Source organism: Sinocyclocheilus anshuiensis, unplaced genomic scaffold (assembly GCF_001515605.1).
Source record: "Sinocyclocheilus anshuiensis isolate Anshui unplaced genomic scaffold, SAMN03320099.WGS_v1.1 scaffold263, whole genome shotgun sequence".
Lineage (NCBI taxonomy): Eukaryota > Metazoa > Chordata > Actinopteri > Cypriniformes > Cyprinidae > Sinocyclocheilus > Sinocyclocheilus anshuiensis.
In genome coordinates this window covers 1,508,885-1,532,609 of record NW_015549593.1, presented here as the reverse complement: position 1 = coordinate 1,532,609, position 23,725 = coordinate 1,508,885, and the positions used below count along the sequence as shown (strand labels likewise).

Here is a 23,725-nt window from a genome sequence, read left to right as displayed (position 1 = left end):
GGAATAAAAGGACAAGAGGAGATTTAAGATTTTACGGAATTATAAGATCTTTGCTCGTTGACGTTCGACAGAGTGATAGTTGTGATACTGGTAGACGAATACAAAAAGCGTTTACCTGCTGACTTCAGTTTTTAAGAAACCAGGTAGTGTTAAAAATATTCACGCGACGCGGCAGAACAGAACGCTCGCGGTTTAACTGTACGCTCGTCTTGCTCGCGTTTTTGCAGCGTAGACGCCTGTTTCCTTACAGCCTTACCAAGAAGTGCACTTAAAAGCCGGTGATGGAGTGGCGACCGCAGTCTGCAGTGGGTTACGAGGCTGCTTACTCAGAAGCACAGAGATGGATTGAGGTAAGAACTTCCACACCTGCTCTCAGTTAGATGTAGATAGTTCAGGGAAATGACACTTGATGCTGCCAAACTGAGGTAGCCAAAATGAAAAGGCACTGATTCGATTCATTAACTCGTGCTGAATACACCCAGACCTGTTGAATTCGTGTTTATGATCATTTGTAAAACCTGGCAAAAATATAACATTTGGTGCTGCATGCAAAATTGTAATAAGTAGGTATGTTTTGATGGTTATGTTTATCTCATATTTGTAATAAGTTCAGCTTCCTCTTTTGCTTTTCAGCTTCTTGACTTTTACTTTTGCTAAACGCTGCATTGGTAGTTTTGTCAGTATTTAAGTGTGTATTTAAATAAATAAATAAAATAAATAAAGGTTACATTTAGTGTAACATTTCTAGTACCCTGTGACACTTTATATCACTGTCCATAGGGATTTGGGATAGATCACCCAAAATGTAAATTATGTCTTTTTATACTTCCTTTCATGTCGTTCCAAACCTGAATGACTTGAATTCTACTTCGGGACACAAAAGAAGATATGCTGTAAAATGTTGGAAACCCAACAGTTTTGGTTCCCATTTACTTTTAATGTATTATTTTGTCCATACAATGGAAGTCAGTGGGACCAACATGTTTAGTTACCAACATTCTGTCAAAATATATTGTGTTCCAAATATCTGTGTTCCAAAGAAGAAACAAAGTCATATAATTTGAAACGATGGAAAGTAAATGATGACAGAATTGAATTTTTGAGTGGAGTATCCCTTTAAAGAACTCAAAAAACAGATCTATTTTCTTTTTCCGTCAAGCTCACTGTGGAAAGTAGTCCTGCAACAATTTTCACACGCTTTACTCGGTTTATTCCTCTAAACCCTCTGGAACGCTTTTAGTCTAGGGCACAAATGATTAGGACTTTCCTATCCTTCTGAATTCCCTTCTCAGCAGGAGATGGCAGGGCCAAAGCACTGGCTGTAACTGAACAAATATCGTTCTTAATTCATGAGGGGTGAATCTGAATGCTTTCAGTGTGACATCAGTCTCGCACACATGCACACTGGTTCATTGTCACAGGCAGTGGACCTTGGCAGGGCAGTTTCAGCCCCAAGCCGATTGCTCCCCTGCAGAGGAAGGTGATGTGCCGTTTAGCATCCGATCTGAATGACTAACGGGTTGTCAGGCGTGAGGGCGCACTGAGCAGTGCTGGAGTCTGAGTGTTTGAGTGTGTAGGGTGTTATAGTCAGCTGAATGATCCGGAGTTTGTCACATGTGCTCATTCTTGCACCAGGCACCCGGTCTGTGGGCAGAGACATTCCTGTTTTTCCTCCGGGGTAGTTCTCAGCTTATTAAAGTCAAACCTAAAATTAGCCATCCTTCTGAAGTTGCTTAGTATATCTAAGAGTAGAAAGTTGTCATTAGCCACTGTGGCTACATAATTCTTGCAGTGAAATCATATTAAATACTTAGAAAGTAGTTTAAAGTTCATTTATTATACATTTAATATTTAATCTCACTTCATTTCACTGGTGATCATTGAATGGTTATTAATGTTGAAGTAAATGTGGGTCATCTAATTTGAAGTTAAAATTAAGTAAATTTGAAATAATTTTTAGAAAATTAAAAAGCATTTGTTTACAGATTTAAATGAAACATCTATTAGTTATCCTGGCTGTTGTTTCTAGCCTGAAATGACCCCAGAGGTGTGTTGAGCATTTCCTCCCCAAAATTTCTTCATGTTCAGCAGACCCTGTTTGGTCAAAGGGATTAAAGCACTTTGGCACAATTAACGTTGTGCAGCATTCTGTGCGTGCAAACAGCTTGGAATGCCTCATTGCTCCTTCATGAATGAACAATAGCTGTGTGCAAAAGTGCAGCTGAATAAAAATCATGTCTTACATCATCAAAACATTCTATTTAAATGAGTGCGGTCACAATGTGAGCTTAACTAACAAACAGTTTGGGGGAGTTGGTAGTAGAATGGATGATATGTGGAGGTAAGGATGTGAAACGGTTTAATTTTTAATTGTTTATGTGTTAATGTATGTGTGTTTTTATTTTTTAAAGGCAGCATTTATTTGATCAAAAATACAGTAAAACAATAGTAAAATATTATTGCAAATTAAAATAACTATTTTATTTAGAATATCTATTTTAATATATTTAAAAAATGTAATTTAGTCCAGTGATGGCAGAGATACATTTTCAGTAGCCATTTTTCAGTGTCACATGATCCTTCAAAAAATCATTGCAATGTGCTAATTTAGTGCTCAGAAAACATTTCTTATAATTGTCAATGTTGAAAACAGTTGTGCTGCTTTTTTCAACTGTGATTGTAATGGATTTTTGCTGAATAAATCATTCTTATTTAAATAAATCAATTTTTCCTATTACAATACTATATTCTATTACATTTAATAAATAGTACCTTCTTCCGACATTAAATTATAGTGGATTACAGCAATGCAAGATTATTAGGTAAGGAGGACTCCCAAAATAAATTCAAATTTGCAGAGCAGAGTGGATTTATTTCTTTATTTATTTGTGTTTTAATTGTATTATTTATTCGTTTTTTTGTTGTTGTTAATTTGTTTATTGGTTATATAAGTGATTTGTTCAAGCTCTCAAATGATCCTTCACCTGCTACAGAGATCTGTTTAAAAACAAAAAAACTATCATGGACATTACAATGACAGGAACAGCAGGGGTCAGGATTTCATATGTCATTGAACTCTGATGTTTACTGCACAATGCTGTGTGAATGTGCTCCATATGATTAACCTCTTGTCTCTTCACAATCCATATCTGTGAGGGTTTGTAATGGTTACATAAATCTACATGAAGGGTACAGGAAGTTATTCGTCATTCTGTGCCAAATAATGTGATCTTTAATATTATTTAATATTATGTATTCTGATACATAATGGACCTTTTTGGCCATATTAGAAGATAATCTTATTAGTTTTCTAGACTTATGATAAGACTAAAGATTTATATCAGTGTGACAGGGGATACAAAATTCCTGTTTAAATGATCAGTGTAACTCGATCTAATATGAGGATAGTATTTGTCCACACATTATTTTTGTCCTTGTTTTGTTCAGCAGACATAGGAAGTGCCCTTTGAAATTCTGCTTCTAAAAGAGAACAATTGCGGTTCAAATCTCAGTCAATACTGATCTCAACATAACCAGTGTCCTTTTACATGTAGGCTCTCCACACCCTCTGAATTCATGCCATGTTCCTGGGCAACAGCCAAGTAAAAGCAGCTTAAGAGTGTGCTATTCTAAACAACAGACTTCATGTTATTGATAAGTGGTTACACTTTGACATCTCAAGATTTCTGTATGGCCTGATTTTTTTTCTTAGTTAGCCGAGTTTCTTAAATGTGATGTTTTTTAGACCAGTAGCATATTATAAAATACTTAAAGTATTACTCATAATGATGTTGTCTCATGAAAGCTAAATGAGCAACTCTGTTTTTACTGGCATTGAAACTTGGAAATTGAAAACATTTGTATTCAGAAAAAGGGCTTTACTCATAGATCATGTTATATGAGGTGTGGAACAACAGGGCTCACAATGTAACGGTGTAGTCTGAGGGTATAAACACAAAATAAATGCTTCCCTGTGTGTGAGCAAAAACAATGGGCTGCCTGCCCTCTGTGTCTTGCAGTAGTAGCTTGAGATCATTGGAAAGGCATGAAACTGTGTGTAGAACTGTGACATTCCTCCAGATGCTCTCGTTCTCTGTGGTTTGGCCGCTGAACTCCAGCCCTGATTACTGAGTAACCCCCGATTCTCCAAAAGAGACTGTGTTGTTGTACTGGTGTGCTAGTCTCTAGGACTTGAAGCTTGGAAGAACAACTTTCCTCTCATTTCCCTGGACATCCTAAACTTCCCACTCACTGGTTCTTAGTGCTTCCTGTGTTTGTCCTCATCTCGCAGGCAGTCACTAAGAAGAAGTTTGGGAGCAGTAATTTCCGGAGTTCTCTGGAAAATGGACTTCTGTTGTGTGAGTAAGTAAAGCTGTTTTTACTTGTTCTTCTCTCATTTTTACTATGTTTTTCTTGCTTAATGCATGACACGGTTTCTGCTATAACTTTGTGGCTATACCTTTTATTATTGCTTTTAATAATTACTATTGCATAACTGCTTCGTGCATACTAACATAATATAATGTAATTCTTAAAGAGACAGTTAACCCAAAAATACAAATTCTGTTTTCATTTTCTCATCCTCATGTTGTTCCAAACCTGTATGATTTCTTTCTTCCATTGAACAAAATATATGTGCATATATGTAAAAGTAATCTATACAACTCATGGTTTAATTCAAGTGTCCTGGATCAAAAAGGTTCACTTTGTATGATGTAAAGAACAAAAATTATGTGGTAATTCAATCTCAAATCAAATCGAAACATTGATCAGCTCATGGATATGCATGCCTAAATCTAATATGGCGACATATCAATAACACCTCATTGGTGCCTGTGTCAGGATGTTAAGTAATAATATTAACGTTTATGTTTCTTTTAAGTCTTATTTGTTGCTTGTAATTTTGGACCCCATTGACTTTCAGTCAAAAACAAAAACAGTTAAAACATTCTTCAAAATATCTTGTGATTTATAGAAGAAAACATTCATATGGATTTGGGCTTCTGAACTATCCAACCCAGGCAGATGAAGGTGAAATCTGGCAACGTTTAATTTTTTTGGTGGTTGTACAGTTCGCCAATTCAGAAATGAAATGTCCGCTTAGTGGCACTAAAAGGTTAATGCTGTATCGCATTTGAAAGTAATATGCCATCTAGACTAAACCCAACCATAAAACTAATCGATAATGTTAATAAAAGCAAGTGTGATATAAAAACAAGCAACCATTTTACCATTTTAGCCCACCTACAAGTCTCCACATCGCAAGTGCAATGCTGTACCAGGGGAGTTACCGAGCAAGTTTACTATGTCAGAAAAGCCAAACATATGGAGATGTAAATGTCAAAATGAATTAGTTTGCAAATCATGCACTGTGTTTGAGGTCATAACATAGTAATGTACAAGGAACTGAGTGAAAATAAATCTATATTATTGATTATATGATTGCGAATCTGCCCCTGTAATCATAATTTGTGTGAAAAGGAATAAAAGTTGTTGTATTTTTTTTAGTACCACTAGTGTTCATTTCAGTTGAATGTATAGGTAAGGGGTTGGGTTTTTTTTGTGTTTTTTTTTGGACTTGCAAAAATGCAGGTTGAGGCACATTTTTCCATTGAGTTTACTGTATGTTGGACTTATCCCTTTAACTACTTTTCTATTATGCACTGTAACAATATTTTACCTGTTGGCTGAAATGTGATGCAAGCTAACCTGAACTTTTTCATTTGGAATTTGCATCTAAGCTGTGTGTCATTTAATGTGCATTATGTCATGCAGCTATATTAAAACACATAATTTGTACCCGGCTGCCACAGTCAGACTCTGTTCCATCCCAGGAAGCATTAGTAAGCCCAGCAGAGGAAAACAGCACAGATGGCAGAGCATTTAATAGGACAGCTGGGAAGAGGTGATCCATAGTGCCAGCTACTCTAGCTGGGTTCAGAAACCTGAGCAGGGCAGAGTGCAGGCACATAGGGAGTGGCGGCACTCGGGCCTCTTCTACAGCAGCTCTGTTGTGCTGTTTATGTAAAGAGAGCGTTGGGTCGGTGGACTGGGTGTGACATGCTGCAAGCTCAGGGATTTCAGCATATTTTTGAACCTGACTGGAAGGTTCTGGGGCAGTGCGTGGGCCTGTCTGACATGTTGGTGTCAATCGAGTGACTCAGCAGACTAATTACCACAGTCCAGTGCAGAATCTCACCGTCCTGCTCCTGCACTCTCATGCTGCTTTCTTACAGTCTGTACTAAGCTATCAGCTTTGCCATTTCCACATGAGCGGACAAAGGCACACATTACCTGAGGATACTGTCACTCTGGATCTCATGTCTAAACAAAGACTCCTGTGAAACTACCGCTGGGGTCGGCACAACAAAGTCTTGACTTGAACTTAAAGAGTGTACAAATGCTCCATAGGTGTGCGAACAGGTTTTTCAGTGTGGTTGTGCAGGATACACATTTTTAGTGTTTTAAAGATCACAAACAGGGAAGATATTGCCAACATACATATTGTTAAGAAAAATGGCAGCTCTGTTATTTCCTTAAAGAGTTCACCTATAAATGTAAATTCCATCATTATTTACTCACCCTCATGTCGTTCCAAACCTGTATGACTTTCCTTTTTCTGTGGTTGAAGAAAGAAAGTCAAGTAATTTTATGTCACTAAAAAAGAGAAGGTACACTATGTGATTCAATTCATTAAAATGTTAATGGCTGCCTCTCCTTTTATTACACATAACCAAAACTGCCAGAAATCAAGTTTCTCACATATTATATTTCATGCTCTTCACTCCTTGTTAGATCAGCTGCACACCTTTGATTGTGCAATTCAATGTTTAATGTGTATTTCTCCAAACCAGTTTTTCACACACAACTAGACTTAGAGGCTATTGACTGATGTCTGTTTCCACAGAGAGTTGTTTGCATTTTCTCCAGGGCATTAGATGGCTTTGTAAACTGAAGCCAGATGGTCAGAATTAAAGGAAGCCATAAACTGGCAACCGACACACGATATAATTATTTGTGTTGACTTTTGTTCTGTTTTTCTCTTTCTAGTCTGATCAACAAGATCAGGCCTGGTGTCGTCAAGAAACTAAACAGATTAGCCACACCTATTGCTGGCCTGGTACGTTTATTATTATTATTATTATTATTATTATTATTTGTACTTTGACATGCATATATTATTTGAACTGTAGTATTCCACCTTGGCTAAGAACCTTAACTCTTACAAAGAAGTTTGAATTATTTTCTAAACGGTTTATTTGTACAAGGGTGTTAAGTGTGAATTGCACAGGGTTGATCATTTACTTATACTTGGTATTTAATAGGAATCATTTGCCACCATACAGTATTTCCAAACAGTAAGCGCTGTAATTTTTCCATTATGAACAATCCATATGCATGTGGAGAAGAGTAGCTGGATCATCCAGTTGTCTCATGACAATTTGTAAAAAAAAAAAAAACACTTTTTGTGGATTTTTTTTAACTCGAGAGCATAGACAAGTGGCATATGGGCCTGATTAAGCTGTTTTTATTGAAGCTGTTTTGGTCTAATATATGCAAAACATGCTCATTTATTTCCCATTGCCCTTTAAACCCAGGTAAACTTGGACAAGCATCTGCATGTACAACAGCATCACAGCGGTATTTCCATAAAACACTTCCAACCCCAAAACCTACCAAGCACAGCCTAAACTCACAATTGTGGCCTCACATGGCAAGGGCTAAGCAAAGGCATGCGAAGAAAAACACAGTTTGGAGTATATTTTAGTTTTGCTAAATACTGCTGAGCCTGTCAAGTTTGTCTGTAAGAGAGCTGTTCCTGAGCTTCCAGCAAACTGTAAGATGCAAAAGAACACAATGCTCTTATCCAGCTATGTTTATGACCGATGAAAGATATTTTTCCACAGAATGAAAGGCTCATTCAAGGCTCTGAAATCTTACCAGCACCATTATTGTTCCTTCTGGCTGCTTTGCTTTTGTTCGACACAGTTTCATTCTAATACAGAGGTTTTATATTTTGTTAAATCAAGGCTCATTAGTGCAAGAGCGGAAATCTCTGGTTTTGTGGACTGTGTAGCGACTCTGGCTTTGGATCACTAAACTCTACTCAGGGTTTGGCTTCGGCTGATCTCTGGATCACTTTCCCATAGTTCCATCAAACCCTGAGCCGTGGTTTACCCTTGTGTTTCCCTGGATAGCTGATCCTCCTTTTAACAATTTGAAGAGAGGAAGCCTACACTTGTGTGGCACACTGGTCGGCCACATTAGAAAAGACATTCTGGCAGGGCTTTGGCCTGATGTTTAACAGAGAGATGACTCCTTAGAGCATAGCCCTTCATAAACCCCCCATAACTGAGCTGGATGGATATATTTGCAATGGGTCTCACCACTGTGAAAGGAGAATTGGCAGAACTGAATATTTGAATAGAATTTTCCGCAGGCCACCAGGCTTGTTTGCTCTTAAAAGCGTGCATTTAAGTATTTATATTATATTATTTACTTTTATTAAACCCATAATGTGTAAGTGTTACATTTTTAATGAACTGGCACATTATTCCATATTCTCCATAATAGTTTAATGAAAACCACATGTTGCATATAAGAACTCTCCGCTCTGCTGACATACTTTATCACAAGAATTTACTTTAGCGTAGATTACATACTTTGATGGATAAAATATGAATGAATGGTTTACAACAGCTTGAAATTCTTAAATCATAATCAATCAACCAACCAGCAGTCGCAAAACAGTGTTTATCAGGAGGCTTGATAGTTTTGTTAGAGGATTGTAATCACTAAATGAGAATTTCTGACAGGATTACGTGCACTGACTGTAAAGTTAGACATTCTTTCTGCATCATTATGTCTGCATGATTTGGTTCTTGAGATTAAGTCTGATATGCTAACTAATGAATGTTAAAACTTGCTTTAAGTGAATTAAAATAATTTTGGTTTGATCTTCTTTGAAAAGAACAGTTGGTTTGATCCAAAGCTATGCAATTTTAAGACTCTGTGTTATGTTTACATCCAGTACTTAGTATTCTGTTTTTGCCAAATTCCTTTTCACTAAAACATTCACATAAATGCATGTATTCTGTTTATTTATAATTAGTAATACTCTATATGTTATTAAGCGTAGACTTTTAAATCAATGTAAAGTATGCTGATTGTAGCAACCTTGGTTTGGGGTCGCCGTGATTTTGCCAAGACATGTTCCTGGATCAACATCTTCTTAGAGCATAGCCCTTCATAAACCCCCCATAACTGAGCTGGATGGATATATTTGCAATGGGTCTCACCACTGTGAAAGGAGAATTGGCAGAACTGAATATTTGAATAGAATTTTCCGCAGGCCACCAGGCTTGTTTGCTCTTAAAAGCGTGCATTTAAGTATTTATATTATATTATTTACTTTTATTAAACCCATAATGTGTAAGTGTTACATTTTTAATGAACTGGCACATTATTCCATATTCTCCATAATAGTTTAATGAAAACCACATGTTGCATATAAGAACTCTCCGCTCTGCTGACATACTTTATCACAAGAATTTACTTTAGCGTAGATTACATACTTTGATGGATAAAATATGAATGAATGGTTTACAACAGCTTGAAATTCTTAAATCATAATCAATCAACCAACCAGCAGTCGCAAAACAGTGTTTATCAGGAGGCTTGATAGTTTTGTTAGAGGATTGTAATCACTAAATGAGAATTTCTGACAGGATTACGTGCACTGACTGTAAAGTTAGACATTCTTTCTGCATCATTATGTCTGCATGATTTGGTTCTTGAGATTAAGTCTGATATGCTAACTAATGAATGTTAAAACTTGCTTTAAGTGAATTAAAATAATTTTGGTTTGATCTTCTTTGAAAAGAACAGTTGGTTTGATCCAAAGCTATGCAATTTTAAGACTCTGTGTTATGTTTACATCCAGTACTTAGTATTCTGTTTTTGCCAAATTCCTTTTCACTAAAACATTCACATAAATGCATGTATTCTGTTTATTTATAATTAGTAATACTCTATATGTTATTAAGCGTAGACTTTTAAATCAATGTAAAGTATGCTGATTGTAGCAACCTTGGTTTGGGGTCGCCGTGATTTTGCCAAGACATGTTCCTGGATCAACATCTTTTGATGATCCTGGATCAACATTATTGTCCAAAAATATAGACTTAACTCAGTCCCTACCCCTAAACCTAACCCTACCCATAATTTATTCCTAAAATCAGTGGGAAATGATAGCTGATTACCAAGGGTGTAGAAGCACCTAACCCTGATTGTAAGCCTAAAACAGATATTTCCTGAAAAGTTATATCTCAATTCTGATTGGTTGATTGGAATGTTGTTCCAGGATTAACAAGGATGTTGATCCAGGAACATGTTGTACTTGGTGAAATCACGCTCACCTTGGTTTGCTGCCTTGTTCAAGGACACAAAAGTTATAGAACCAGTGTCACATATAGTTGGGACTGAACCTGTAACTGTTGTGTTGTGTGAAATCTAATAACTAAACTTAAATTTAATACATTTGAAGTATTCTGCTGTGGCAAGGTGATATTGTTATAGGTAGAGGTATCTGACACACTCTAGCCAGAGATTATGTCACTGTCCCGAAGCTATCTGTGCAAAATTACTTACACATATTAATGGTTTGATTAATGTGTCCTGTTTACAAATTGTTTAACCTTTACTGGGAATTTAAAATTACCTACATGTAAGAGTCTGTTTGTTCCTAGCCACCTGCTCCAAGACATTTAGCATTCAGGTATTCAGGTAAACAGGTGACTAGCGGAACTTTTTCATATCTTACTTATCTAATTTACATAAGTTTAGGTTAAAGGGTAAAGGGATAGTTCGCCTTCGGTTGCTGGTCCCCATTGACTTGCATAGTGGGTTTTTTTTTCTATACTATGGAAGTCAATGGGGACCAGCAACTGAAGGTGAACTATCCCTTTAAGGACACTGGTCAAGCTGTTGGGAGTGTGAGAATTTGTTTGAGGGACAGAACGCTAAGAGACATCTTGTTGACATCCATTTTCTGTGCACTGCATTTCAGAAGAACGCATTTGTCACCTTTAAACACCTTTGACCCTATGCCTCAGGATTTAACAGTTTAAGCAAGGAGGTAATTCAGAAGTGGAGCTCCTCATTGCCATCTGCTAATAAGCATGTTTGCTGTTTAAATATAGACCAGAACACCCTGTGATTATTTTAGAGCAAGCGGGAAAGCAGGAAAGGGTGGGCTGCACGCTCTGAACCTGTCTTCCAGATGGTTGATCAAATCTAATTGAAATTATGTCATCATAACTCAACACCAGTGCCATGATAGTCTGCATTCATCAAAATACTGGATGTGTATGTGAATGCACACACACACGATCTTAAGTTTCCTTTGTTTAAGCATTTCCCTACCCACCCACCAAGCGATTTTAACACTTGCTTGGGGGAAATAGTTTGTCGTTTCAGTCACCTGTGTTTCATGGCAACCCCATCTCCAAAATAATCCACCGCCCTGAAGATTCCTCAAATATTCTGCTGAGAGATTTGAGTGGCGGTTTCTGGGTGTGAAAAGGGAGAGTATGCTTGAGTTTATATGTTTGTGCACTTGTAGGTATGTGTCTGGGTTAGTCTAGAGCGAGTGAAAAGGGTGTGTGTGTGTGTGTGTGTGTGTGTGTGTGTGTGTGTGTGTGCACGTTTTTGTGATTTATGAGGACACAAATTTGTATAATGAGATGGGTATTACATGGGTATTACAACGAGAAGGTGATTTATGAGGACATTTTGAGTGTCCCCATATCCCATATTTCAAAAGACTTATAAATCATTCAGAATGAGTTTTTTTGAAAATCTAAAAATGCAGAAAGTTTCATGCAAGGGGTAGGTTTAGATGTAGGGTTGGTGTAGGGCAATAGAAAATACATTTTGTACAGTATAAAAACCAATACGCCTATGGAATGTCCCCACAATTCACAAAAACAAACCTGTGTGTGTGTTTGTGTGACTGCCGTACATGTGTGGGGGAGGGGACTAGTGGAGTTGACACTCTCTGTCATGTTTTTGCACTGCCCCGAAGCCAAACTCCTGCTCTCACAGGTACTGTCACAGGTCAATCAGTGACGTTCCTGCCTTCATTCTTTGCTCTTGTGTTGTCACTTTTTATTTGCCACCTGCCCTTTTTCATCTCCTCCCACTGCTTCAGCTCACTGGACTTTGGATGCATTGATTTCTGGACTGTGTGCCAAAGAGTTCCCATATGACTGCTGTCTAACTCACAAGGTGGACACACATTCTCTGTCGACAGGACAACATCAACCTCTTCTTAAAAGCCTGTGCAAAGCTTGGACTAAAAGAGGCTCAGCTTTTCCACCCAGGAGACCTGCAAGACTTATCCACACGTGTGACTGTCAAGTAAGTTTTGGTTTTCTGTTGTTCTGTATGTTCGGTAATATGCTAGACCCTTCACCAATGTAAAAATAGCAGTGGTTTAGCTGTAACAGAATGTGTCCAACCACTGTTTATGGCTCACTGGTTGGTGATTTTGGCAGATCTTATTGTCCTCTGGTCTCATATCCACATACTTTTGTAAATCAGGCTTGTATTACCAAGCCTATTTAAATTCAACGTATGAGACTCCATGTGAATGGTTATTTTTAATATCTTTATGAGACGTGTTGTGGTTGTTGACATAATAGCTTTATAACGTTTATCATGCAATCATGCCTGGCTTGTATGAGCTTGTTTTGATTGTGAAAATGAATTGAATATTAAATGAAAGTCATGAATTAAATATTCCCTTTTGTCAAGTGAAAAAAAATGAAAGTTAGAGAAGAGTCAATAAATGAAGCAGAGCAGAGGTGAGTTGCAATGAAACTATAATCTGATCTTAAAAGAGCAGAATCACCCTCATCAGTGAAGTATAAACTCTCACTATCGCTGAAACAGAAGCTGACAATTGGCTTGTGTATGTGTAAATCCGAGATGAAGAGAGATAAAGGAGTTTCTGCATGTGTGCTGTGGGTAAATTTGCCACTCGCAGGCGTTTATGTCATCTGCTAGCTGTAATCATGCTATATTATTATAAGTGAATTATTATTATATTCAGTGTTTTGGCTCAGCCCATACCTGTGACCAGGGTGGAAAAACATGGCATGTTGATCAACCTGTTCATATTCTCGCAGGTGTGTCTTGTATGTTTACGTCGTGAGATCTGTCAGTCCAGCTCTAACATGTTCATCACCGCAATAGCACTTTGATATTTGCAAACAAAACCACTAAGAAGTACTAGGCTATTATATTTTACAAGTCACTTAAATGAACTAGAACATTTGTCAACAGTTCACAGAAAATTATTTTGTCATCATTTACTTACCCTCATCTCATTCCAAACCTGACTTTGTCTTCTATTGAACAAAAAAGGAGTTATTTTGAATAATGTGCTGGTTGCAGTTTCAATGAATGGGAACTAAAGCTTTCAAGCTTCAAAAAAGGAAGTAAAAGGACCATAAAAGTAATAAAAAGTAGTTTGCTTGACTTGTGTGCTATTTTCCAAGTCTTTTGGAGTTACACGACAGCTGTGACTAACAGATCGGTCATTCACTGACAATCTTCTCCATCAGTGGATTGTTAACCAGATAATTGAGTCAGTGAGTTGAACCTGAAAACTGGATCAGTTCAGTTTGTAAATGAATCATTCAGACCGCTTTTATGACCTAATTCATCAGTGTCACTAAAAAGATTCATTCATGAATTGGGAAGCACTATACTCCCATAAGCTCTTAGGAACTATCATGAACCTGGCAAGGTGAATGTCGAATGTCAAGTTTTTCAGTGAATAACGACTTAAGTTTGGTCTGTTCCTCACACAAGCTTATAATATGACCTCAGAAGAAGACTTAAGAAATACACCACACAAGTCACAGTCTGAACCACATTAATCATTTAATTGAATAGCTTTATGGTGCTTTTTTGTCATTTTGGAGCTTGGCAGCTTCAGTTCTCATTCACTTTAATGAGTTAAAAAAAAAGATCTAACAATGTTCTTTTAAAAATTCAAGTAATGTGTTTTAAGGAAGAAAAAACTGAAGAGTTTGGAACAACAAGAACATTTTTGGGTGAACTATTCTTTTAGTGGACTGTCTGCGATTGATTTTCATCGTGTTCTTTTGTTTTCTGATGGTTGATCCCGTGAACTGCTTCATTTGACTAAGGTGTGTTCAGCTCTGGCTTGAACTAGTACAGCACAAATTATTGGTGTGTTTTGGACCATTGTGACCTATCAAAGCTGTATCATGTCACATACAAATTATTAATGATTCAAATATGTAAAATCAACCTGCCCATATTGATAAGACTGCTTTGAATATGGCAAGGGAGGGCTGGTTGTTTCTATCTATCCTGTCATTGTTACCTCAGCTAAAGTGACAGCGCCGTCAGACACTGAGATTAAACAAAGCGAGCCTCACTGCATGACGGTTACCATGCCACACCCTCAGTGCCATGGCAACCGTACAGAGGCTCTGGTTAAACAGGACTCATCCAATCCCTATAGGCTATAATTATAATCACTCACTCCACTTGTACATGTCTGAGGGTGTGTGTTTGTGGCTATGTGTGAGCATGAAGTGAGGGTTTATCTGCGTCCACTGACAGGCATTTGTCAGAAGTGTTCCAGGGGGGTCCTAATTTTAGAATTGAAAGGTCACTTTTTGACACTAGATGAAGTGCAGCAGTGATATGATTCCTGACTGTTACTTTTTATAGTTTGTTTTCTCCTTCGTTCTCTTGGTGTAACTTTACATCCTTCAGGAACATGTTTGTGTTTACATTACGTTTTGGCTGGTATTCTCTGTTGCGGGTTTGTGTAGGCTGTGCAGTTTGCATATACTAACTGTAAGCTGGTCAAGCATTAGACTAGACCTGCTCAGCACTGTCCAACAGTGATATTTGGTAGGGCTTGTTTTTAAGAGTTTTTATACCCGACCCTTGCCAAATCATTCTAGCAAATGCAATGCTTTTTTTTGTGTGTGTGTTCTGAAGCGATACATTGTTTGTGCCGCTTTCCTGCTTCAATGCTCTCTCACCAACTGCTAATACAGATGGCAGTAAACCTTCTGCAATGTGAGGGCATAGTTTGTACGCTACGTTAAAGTTGTGAGATCTCTCACACTGATCCAAGGTTTATAGCCCTTGTGGAGTTTGACGCAGAATGTTCATAGTCACACAGAAGGCAACGTGAGGAGATATTGCAGCCTATTGCCGATAGGCTTGAGATAAGCAGGGCCTGCATTCATTATTACTCATCAGTCCATGAAAAGCAAGTGTCTCAGAGAGGGAAACAACTCCAGGTCATCTGTCCCTCAGGCAGCCTCTTCCAGCACAACAGCTGCTCATTTCATGGCCTGTTTATGTCTGCTAAACATCTGCTAAACAATGTTTACTTATATACTAATACTACTTATTTACTATATATATATATATATATATATATATATACTACCAATCAAAAGTTTGGGATTAGTTTATGTATATAAAATTATAAATTAATAAAATATGATTTATTTTATTATATCATTTGAATATTCAAAATTATTTAAATGAATAATGCAAATTACACCAGTCACCAGTGTTTTATAATTTTATCATTTGTTTTTAAAAAAAAATGCCAACATGAATTAGTTTTTATATATATTTTCTGTTTTCTTTTCATTTTAGTTCAAATGTTAGCAATTTTGTTATTATTTGTGATTTTTATTAGTTTTTTTTAATAGATTGATTTTCATTTTTATTTCAGTTTTAGTTATTTTACTACATCAAGTTAACCTCATTGAAAATTTTACATACATATTAGTTTTTAATATTTCATTTCAGTTGACATTTATTTTATTTCAAGTAACATTTATTTAATTTCAAGTTCTTTTTCTTGAACTGTAAAAATAACTTAAATGATGAACAGGACTTAAGTCCAACATAAGTGTGATTTTCATGACTACTGTTGTCCAGGTACTGGTGGCAGATTCGTTTTTTTGTTAGTGCTGTGTAAAAGTAGGATGTATTGAACATACTTCTTTATAAATATTCTCATAAACACAGGATTGAAATTTTGTCATGGAATGGGTAAGACATTTGATGGTAGGTGACCACTATGACTAGTGGGGGTTCAGAAGATTTAATTACTTGATGTCACTGTAGTTGTGTGAACTTTGTCTCTGTGTTTTGTCATTGTCTCATCCAGTGAATGTATTGGCATGTTACTAGTGATTACATAAAGTCAATGATAAAGAATCTCTTCCTGCATTTCAGTGATTTATAGCACTGTTGCCAACTCTCGCAAGATAAATAAGCAACCGCAGCTTCAAAAACAAGCCCAAAACAAGCCCAGTATTATTTATTATCAATTATTTATTACCAATAAATGAGCCTGCAACATATTAAACTGAAACCACTCTTTTATCTGAAAAGCAAAAACAGAAGTTATTGTACAAAAATCAGCAATCTGCAACAAAGTGGGAACAAAACTCATCTCCAATCACCAGTGAGCAGAATAGGATTGGAGAGATGGAAAAGGAGAAAAACACAAGAGCTTCAAAGGGGAGCTGTAACATAGCCACATATTTATAGCCTACTAAAATATAGGCTATTCGAACCAAATGTATATACTTTTAGTACTAGTATAGGACTACTTGTTTTTTATTACAGCCCGTGATAATTAATACATTACAAAAACATTGTAAAAATTAAAAATTAGGCTAAAAGAAAGTCAAACGAAGTAAATAAAGAAACAAAGTTGCTTGTCAGATTTCCCTAACAAGCAACCATATTTTTTTAAATAAGCCCAAAAAACCGCAACCCGGCATTTTTTCACTCAACTTTACAAAAAAAGAAGCCCAAAGTCACGTATAATATGCGGACTTGGCAACTCTGGTTTATAGAGTTGTGCATTTTAGTGATTTAGAGTGTTGATAAAACCTCACTTTTTGATTTGAGACAGTGTTAATAATTATGGACAATCATCAGTTATTAACTTCAAGAGGAGTCATATAGGGCCAAATTAATCTTAAAAGAAATGTGATCACAAATGATCTGGCTTAATATCATTCTGTATCTGTTTCAGAGGTTTTACAGCAGTTAAACAGTGTGGCATTAACAATAGTGTTTTTATTAACCGCCGATGTCATCATCTCATGCTCCAGCGCCGAACTGATTCCCAGATAAACCACTTCTCTTCTCTTAGTACATGCAGATGCTTTGCTTGAGGTTGGCTGCTGGATATTTTTAGCTGTATTTAAGTGGAAAAATACTGGAAAATGGATATGCTGAATGTTATATTTCTTCTTATTAGATTTAAATTTACTACCGTTCAAAAGTTTAGGGTCAGTATAATTTTTTTAAGTAAACAAATTAATACCTTTATTCGGCAAGACTGAAAATGACAGTAAAGACATTCATAGTGTTGCAAAAGATTTCTATTTCAAATAAATGCTGTTCTTTTGGCAGTTGAATTCATCAAAACAAACCTGGGAAAAAAAATCCAAAAATGTAAGCTGCACAGCTGAAAATCTGGAATCTGAGGGTGAAAAAAAATCTAAATACTGAGAAAATCGCCTTTAAAGTTGTCCAAATGAAGTTCTTAGCAATGCATATTACTAATCAAAAATTAGGTTTTTATATACAGTATTTACGGTAGGAAATTTACAAAATATCTTCATGGAACATGATATTTACTTAAGCTTGTGTGCTGCATCATTACTGTTTCTGTTCCCCTTTCGGGCTTGAACTGATGGTAAAACTAATGACATTATTTACTGTCTTTACATTTATTTTGAAAGATGAAGCTCGCGATTATGGTAAGGGGCGTTACATTTCCGACGAGTGCTTGCGGTGTTCGGCCAATCACAATTCACTGGGTCAGCTGGCCAATCAGAGCAGACTGCGCTTGTCGGAAGGAGGGACTTTGTAGAAAACGAAGCGTTTGAGAGAGGCGGGGCATAGAGGACCTACAATAATGTACAGTATTTGAAAAATAATGTGTTTTTTGAACATTAAAGCATGTCAACATATTCTGTTACACCAAATATACAAAATAATGATCTTTAAAAAAGCATCATATGACCACTTTAAGACTGGTTTTGTGGTCCAGGGTCAGATATATTAAAATAGTTACTTATTTTAAATTATAATAACATTTCACAATATTACTGCATTTTCGATCAAATAAATGCAGCCTTGGTGAGCATAGAAGACTTCTTTAAAAAACATTCTAAAAAAATCGTACTGTTCCCAAAGTTTTGAATGGTATTATAAGTCCATTTAGACCAGTAAAGAAGTACTATTGGTGCACTGTTGCATGCTGAAATTGTAAAAGATCTCACAGTTTAGATTCACAGTGTTGTGCACTGTAATATAAGATTTTCCTTATAAGAGTTGTAGGAGAATGAATATGTTATTTTCTCAATGGCGTGTGGCACTGGATGGCATCAGTGGTGTCCATGACAGGGACACTGGTACATTGTGAATTGCTCAATTGTCCATGCCGTAAGCAGACAAACAAGGGCTGCATTTGTTCGACATGCTCATCGGGCTAGTGAAAATTGTATCTTTACAGACAGTGCTTACTTGTGGATTATAGCTGGTGATTCAGAGAATGTATCAAGTCTTAAATCAATCACAGCTGATGCCTCCGTTGAAATGTTTATGTTGTATCATAGGGCTGTGAGTGAAGACTTCATCAAAATTTAAAGACACAAAGAATTATTGATGCAATCTGACATGACTCATTATTAGCATTTGTTCATAAAACCAAGAACATTCTTTACGCGCTGAATGTTACTGAACTGGGCTGTGAGGTCTTAATATCCCAGCTATGCACACACACCCATTAGTATTAGGCTTTTTAAATAATGGGTGTTGATGTGTCATGAACCTGCCCGACCATTGTCGCTGCGTCATTTTATTGCATTGCTCAAAAGTGACTGGCAGGTCTTTACCAGATTTTTATGGACATGAATCATTTCATATTCAAGACGGATGTAAGCCTTGAAAATTCCAGAAATATGCCTTGGATATTGTGTAACTGAGGGCTGACTTTGTCCGTGTGTAAGTATTTTAGGTTATGCGTAGGCAATATTCTATCTCTATTATAGACCATTCTGTTTTTTTCCACTCACAACATCTGTATAAGCCTCTGTGGTTTGGACATTGTTTAGAGTGAAACAGCATAGTACCATTTAGAAACTTCCATTGTGTTCTACTTTGAAGTGACACAATAATCACACATACAGAAATGGTTTGGTTTTTAGAGAGAGAGACACATCCTAATTGTCATTGTGACTTTCCCACGGACTAGTACAGCACTTGTTATGACTTTATCTTCAGGCCCTAAAACTGTCCGAAAACAACAGCTTTTGGGAATGTAGCTTAGATTCTGAGTTCATTACACACAAATATTACAGAATGCAACAGGTTGATGTCGTCTTTAGTTGGAATGTAACAGTGCAAACATTATATTCTCACAAACGGTCATTAGTGCAAAGAACCTTTTTTTTTTTTTTGCATTGGGAACAGACGAGTGATTATAAGCAATTTGACGCAGTCTTGTACTTGTTTAGACACATTAGTTCAAAGCATTTCAAGTCTGTTGTGTGAAGAGAGACCCCATTGAAAAGCTTTTGTCTTCTGATTATGTCTGACAGTGTTTTGAGTAGAAAAATTAGCTGTTGCAAATGGAATGTTCCAGCCACAGTTCTGATGGAGAATTAAGAGTGGCAACAGCGGCTATTAAACACCAGTGCACTTTTTTTTTTACATAACCCAGTGCTAACAACTTAAAGGGGTAGTTCACAAAAAAAAAAACTGTCAATATTTAAAGTGAATTTTTAATAAATATACTGGCCACTCTTTTCAATATAATGAATTAGAACAGAGGCTGTCAAGCCCCAAAATAATTTTAAAAAGTACCATAAAAGTATCAGAAAAGTGTTCCATATATTCATGGGCTTTATTTGGATATCTTGCAAAGCCACAACTACATATAACTTTTTGTGAAGAGGAAACCAAAATGTAAATGTTACTGACTACTTTTATTATGCTTTTTATTTTTGATGGTGTGTTTGCATTGTTTTTAATGTTGGAAAAGTTCAGTCATTGTAATTGCAAGGACAATATTTTTTCCAAAGATCTTTTTGCATTCCTCAGAAAACAGAAAGTCATATGGGTTCATGACAACATGAGAGTGAATAAATGATGACAGAATTTTCCTTTTTTATTTTTCTTTCTCTTTAATCAGATTGGATCAGAAATGCTGATTTTGATGATTTAACTTTCCCTCTCAAGATCAGTGCCTTCACAATAGGATAATGTCTTTTGATATTTTTTTCCCAAAAGATTTGCTGATAAATAAATGCCTCATATTCACATGAGTGAATGGCTGATCACATAAAACCAAAATGCACCCTTGAGGTTCCCAAAATAGTCTATCTTTTCCCACCCCAAAAAAGAGTTCTTTGACTTTTTCAGGGTTCATAAATTATCATTAGGTAACAAGCGTTTAAGACAGAATGTTCTTGACATTTTTTCCAGCAGCTTTGTAAATGTGGACTTTGTTCCGATGTCAGACACATATTTTTTTCCCCCACTTACGACTTTTATTGGAGCAATAAATTGTTGTTATCGGGAGCAGTGAATGCCTTCATTCAGCGAGTTGAACATGTCATACAGGTTCACAGCTTGAAAATCACACAGGTCGCTGACTAGCATAATCGCTCTCCAACCTCTCAGCTGTTGAACTCTGTAGCTTGTGTCATAAATCTTGCATCATGGCTGTCACAGCTAAAAATGTAGGCCTATTTTATTCACTTTGAAAGTGTATTGTTAGTTCTGTAAGAATGTCCTCTATAGATATTGTGTCATTAGAGACTGTTAGGATGGTATGTACCTACAGTCCAGGTGCTCCCAGTGTCATTAAACACTCTGGGCACTCCAAATACTAAACTGCACTGTCTGTACTATTGTATTACCTATATCTCTAGGGAGATGGATGTTATTTTATGTTTTATCTTAATGTTATTTTATGTTAAGGCATAAAAGCTGCAGGTAAAACCAAGTCAAAGTTTAGCTAGTAAGCATGGGACCTCCAATTCAGATAGCAAATGGCTCAAGTATTATATAATCTCCTTGGTCAAAACATCAGAGAAGGAAATACCTCAGTTATACACACAGCAACAGGATGTCAAGGATCTTAAGTTCAAAATTCCATTTAAGTTTTACATAGAGAAATGTGGTATTTGGTCTTAACCTTAGGTGACAGTGCTCATAAATAATCTGTCAAGGACAAGAAAGGGATATAAAAGTAGAACATGCACAGTACATGTACTGTGTCTTATTGTTTTATTGTTTATGTTGTTTGTTGAATTTCTAACATAAATTATATACTGTCAATTTAGAGTGGAGCTATTGTTGGTAGAGTTGCTTGGCTGTTGTTCATCAGGTTGTTTGAGTGTACATGTGTTTTCAGTGCGTATTCTTTATAGAGCTGCCTGGAGCCAGCCTGTGCTTTTACCTTCTAGCTCATTCACCAGGGCACACAGTGACCCAAAACATGCCCACTGTTTTTATTGTGCTTTTCCCAGGCTGTGAGTGATTAACCAAACACCTCTTGTCTTCTACAGGCCCCAGGAGAGCAGCAGGAGGCTCAAAAATGTAAGTACTAATGCTAAATTATTTGAATTGATGTGAAATCATGTTTATCTCCTAATTTGCTCATTTGAAATATGTTGTGAGCTTTAGGAGTCTGGCTTCATTCCTGCAGTTTCAAATAAAATGCTCCCATTGTGGTTTGTGCTTGTCTGCTTGTCTCTTAAAGTAGCTCGGTAGCAGTATGTCATAGTGACATTTCAAGAGGCTTTATCTAAAACTCAAGTACGCTGCTTAAGACATCCCTCACCTCTCTAGAGAACAAATGCAGTGGCCCAAAGAGTATCTGGTCACTTAAGCTACCTTCAATAAAGTGGGAATGTCTGAACAAAATATCTAACCATACTATAAAAAAAAAAAAATAATAATAATGTTGGTTAGATTACAAGTTATTTTAAGTGATAAAATAAACATTCATTGTGATAATAATAAATGCTGCTCAAGAAACATTTATTATTATCACAGTTGAAAACAGTTGTGCTGCGTAATTTATTTATTTATTTTTTGTGGAAACCATGATTTTTTTTTTTTTTTTACGTTTTAAAAGAGGTTTAAAATAACAGCATTTATTTGAAATAGATTTTTTAAAATCAATGTACAAGTCTTCACTGTCACTTTCCATCATTAAAAAAACAACATACTGATCACAAACTTTTGAAATGTATAGTGTATATTCTTTAAAATTAGGACAAAAATATTTAAACACTCTGTGTGTGTCAAACATCAGTGAACTACCTTTATTTATGCATTCAAATGAAACTAGTTTAAATTGATATCTCGACATGCAGCCAGAGATGAAGTAGCCTTTTATTTTATCACTGAATTGAATCTTTGTTGCAATATGTTCCAATACAATTGTGTTGATTTGTGTCCTAGGTTCTGATCACCATATTCTGGCTGGGCAGAAAGGCACATGCTGATCCTTTTTATAATGGACCTTACCTAAAACTAAAGTCTTTCGAGGGATTACTTGGCACAGCACTATATAAGGTAAGATATGTATTGACATTATGCAGTATTTGACTGTAGTATTTACTTTTAGATGTTAAATTGTAGTGCTTGAATACCGTGGATCCTTCTAGACTAGCTGACCATGTAAATCTCATTTTATATCCATTCTGGTATTTAAAATATCTTGCTAAGAATGCAGCATATTGGTCTCATGGTTTAACTTAATATTAAAGGGGTCATGAACTGAGAAATCAAAATTCCCTTGATCTTTTGACATATAAGAGTTCATTGTACTTTAAAAACATCCTATAAGTTTCAAAACTCAAAACGTTCTCTTTAGTCTAAAACAGTTTATATTAAAGCCAATCTGCCAAAATGACAGGTTGTGGAATGTGCCACTTTATGACGTAATGGTGTGGTTAAGCCCCGCCTCCACAGAAGAAGATCAACGCCTGCTTCTAAAGCACTGCCTGTTTAGCCCCGCCCACCGATTCGTGCATATAGTGTAAATAACGAGAGAGGCAAATGCAGGTCTACGCAGAGTTCACTTCATTTTACCACGGATTCGTTTACAAACAAGGTACAATTTGACACAGGATTTTCAGAATGATTGAAATGAGCAATATCACTCGAGTACGAGAGCGACACCGGCTCTATATCAGCATGTGGGAAATAAAAAAAATCTTAAAAAGTTTGTATCTTTGTATATATTTTGTATCATGAAAGGGCGTTCCTGTAGCGATACCAGTACAATATCTCACGGTTCTCAACCAATCAGATTTGAGAACCAGAACGAACTGTTGTATGAACAAAAAGACGATGCTGTGCCGACTGTATTAGATCCAACAGTAATGTCGCACCACACAAGTGTGAGTAACTGTTTTTATAATGTGGTCACTATTGGTTTGTCTGTTATTACAGATCGTTTAATAAGTACTGAGTATTTATGCATTTTTAACACACACACAGCTGTTAGCCAATCATAGCAGTGGGCGTTTACTTCCGAGTCTACAATCCACCACATCTATTCAAACAGAGCGTTCCGATGAGGGGGGTCAAAACAGGACAGAAAAAG

At 36.4% G+C, this 23,725-nt stretch overlaps 1 protein-coding gene across 1 annotated transcript; it reads left to right on the top strand.

Annotated features, from left to right (window-relative positions):
* LOC107658199 (LIM domain only protein 7-like) lies at positions 1-22,790 on the top strand. Its single transcript, XM_016446658.1, has 7 exons — positions 1-350; positions 4,292-4,362; positions 7,051-7,120; positions 12,314-12,420; positions 21,675-21,705; positions 22,576-22,689; positions 22,782-22,790. Exons 1-7 carry the CDS (start codon positions 282-284, stop codon positions 22,788-22,790), a joined length of 471 nt encoding a protein of 156 aa, XP_016302144.1. The 5' UTR covers positions 1-281.
* Positions 22,791-23,725: the final 935 nt, after the last annotated feature.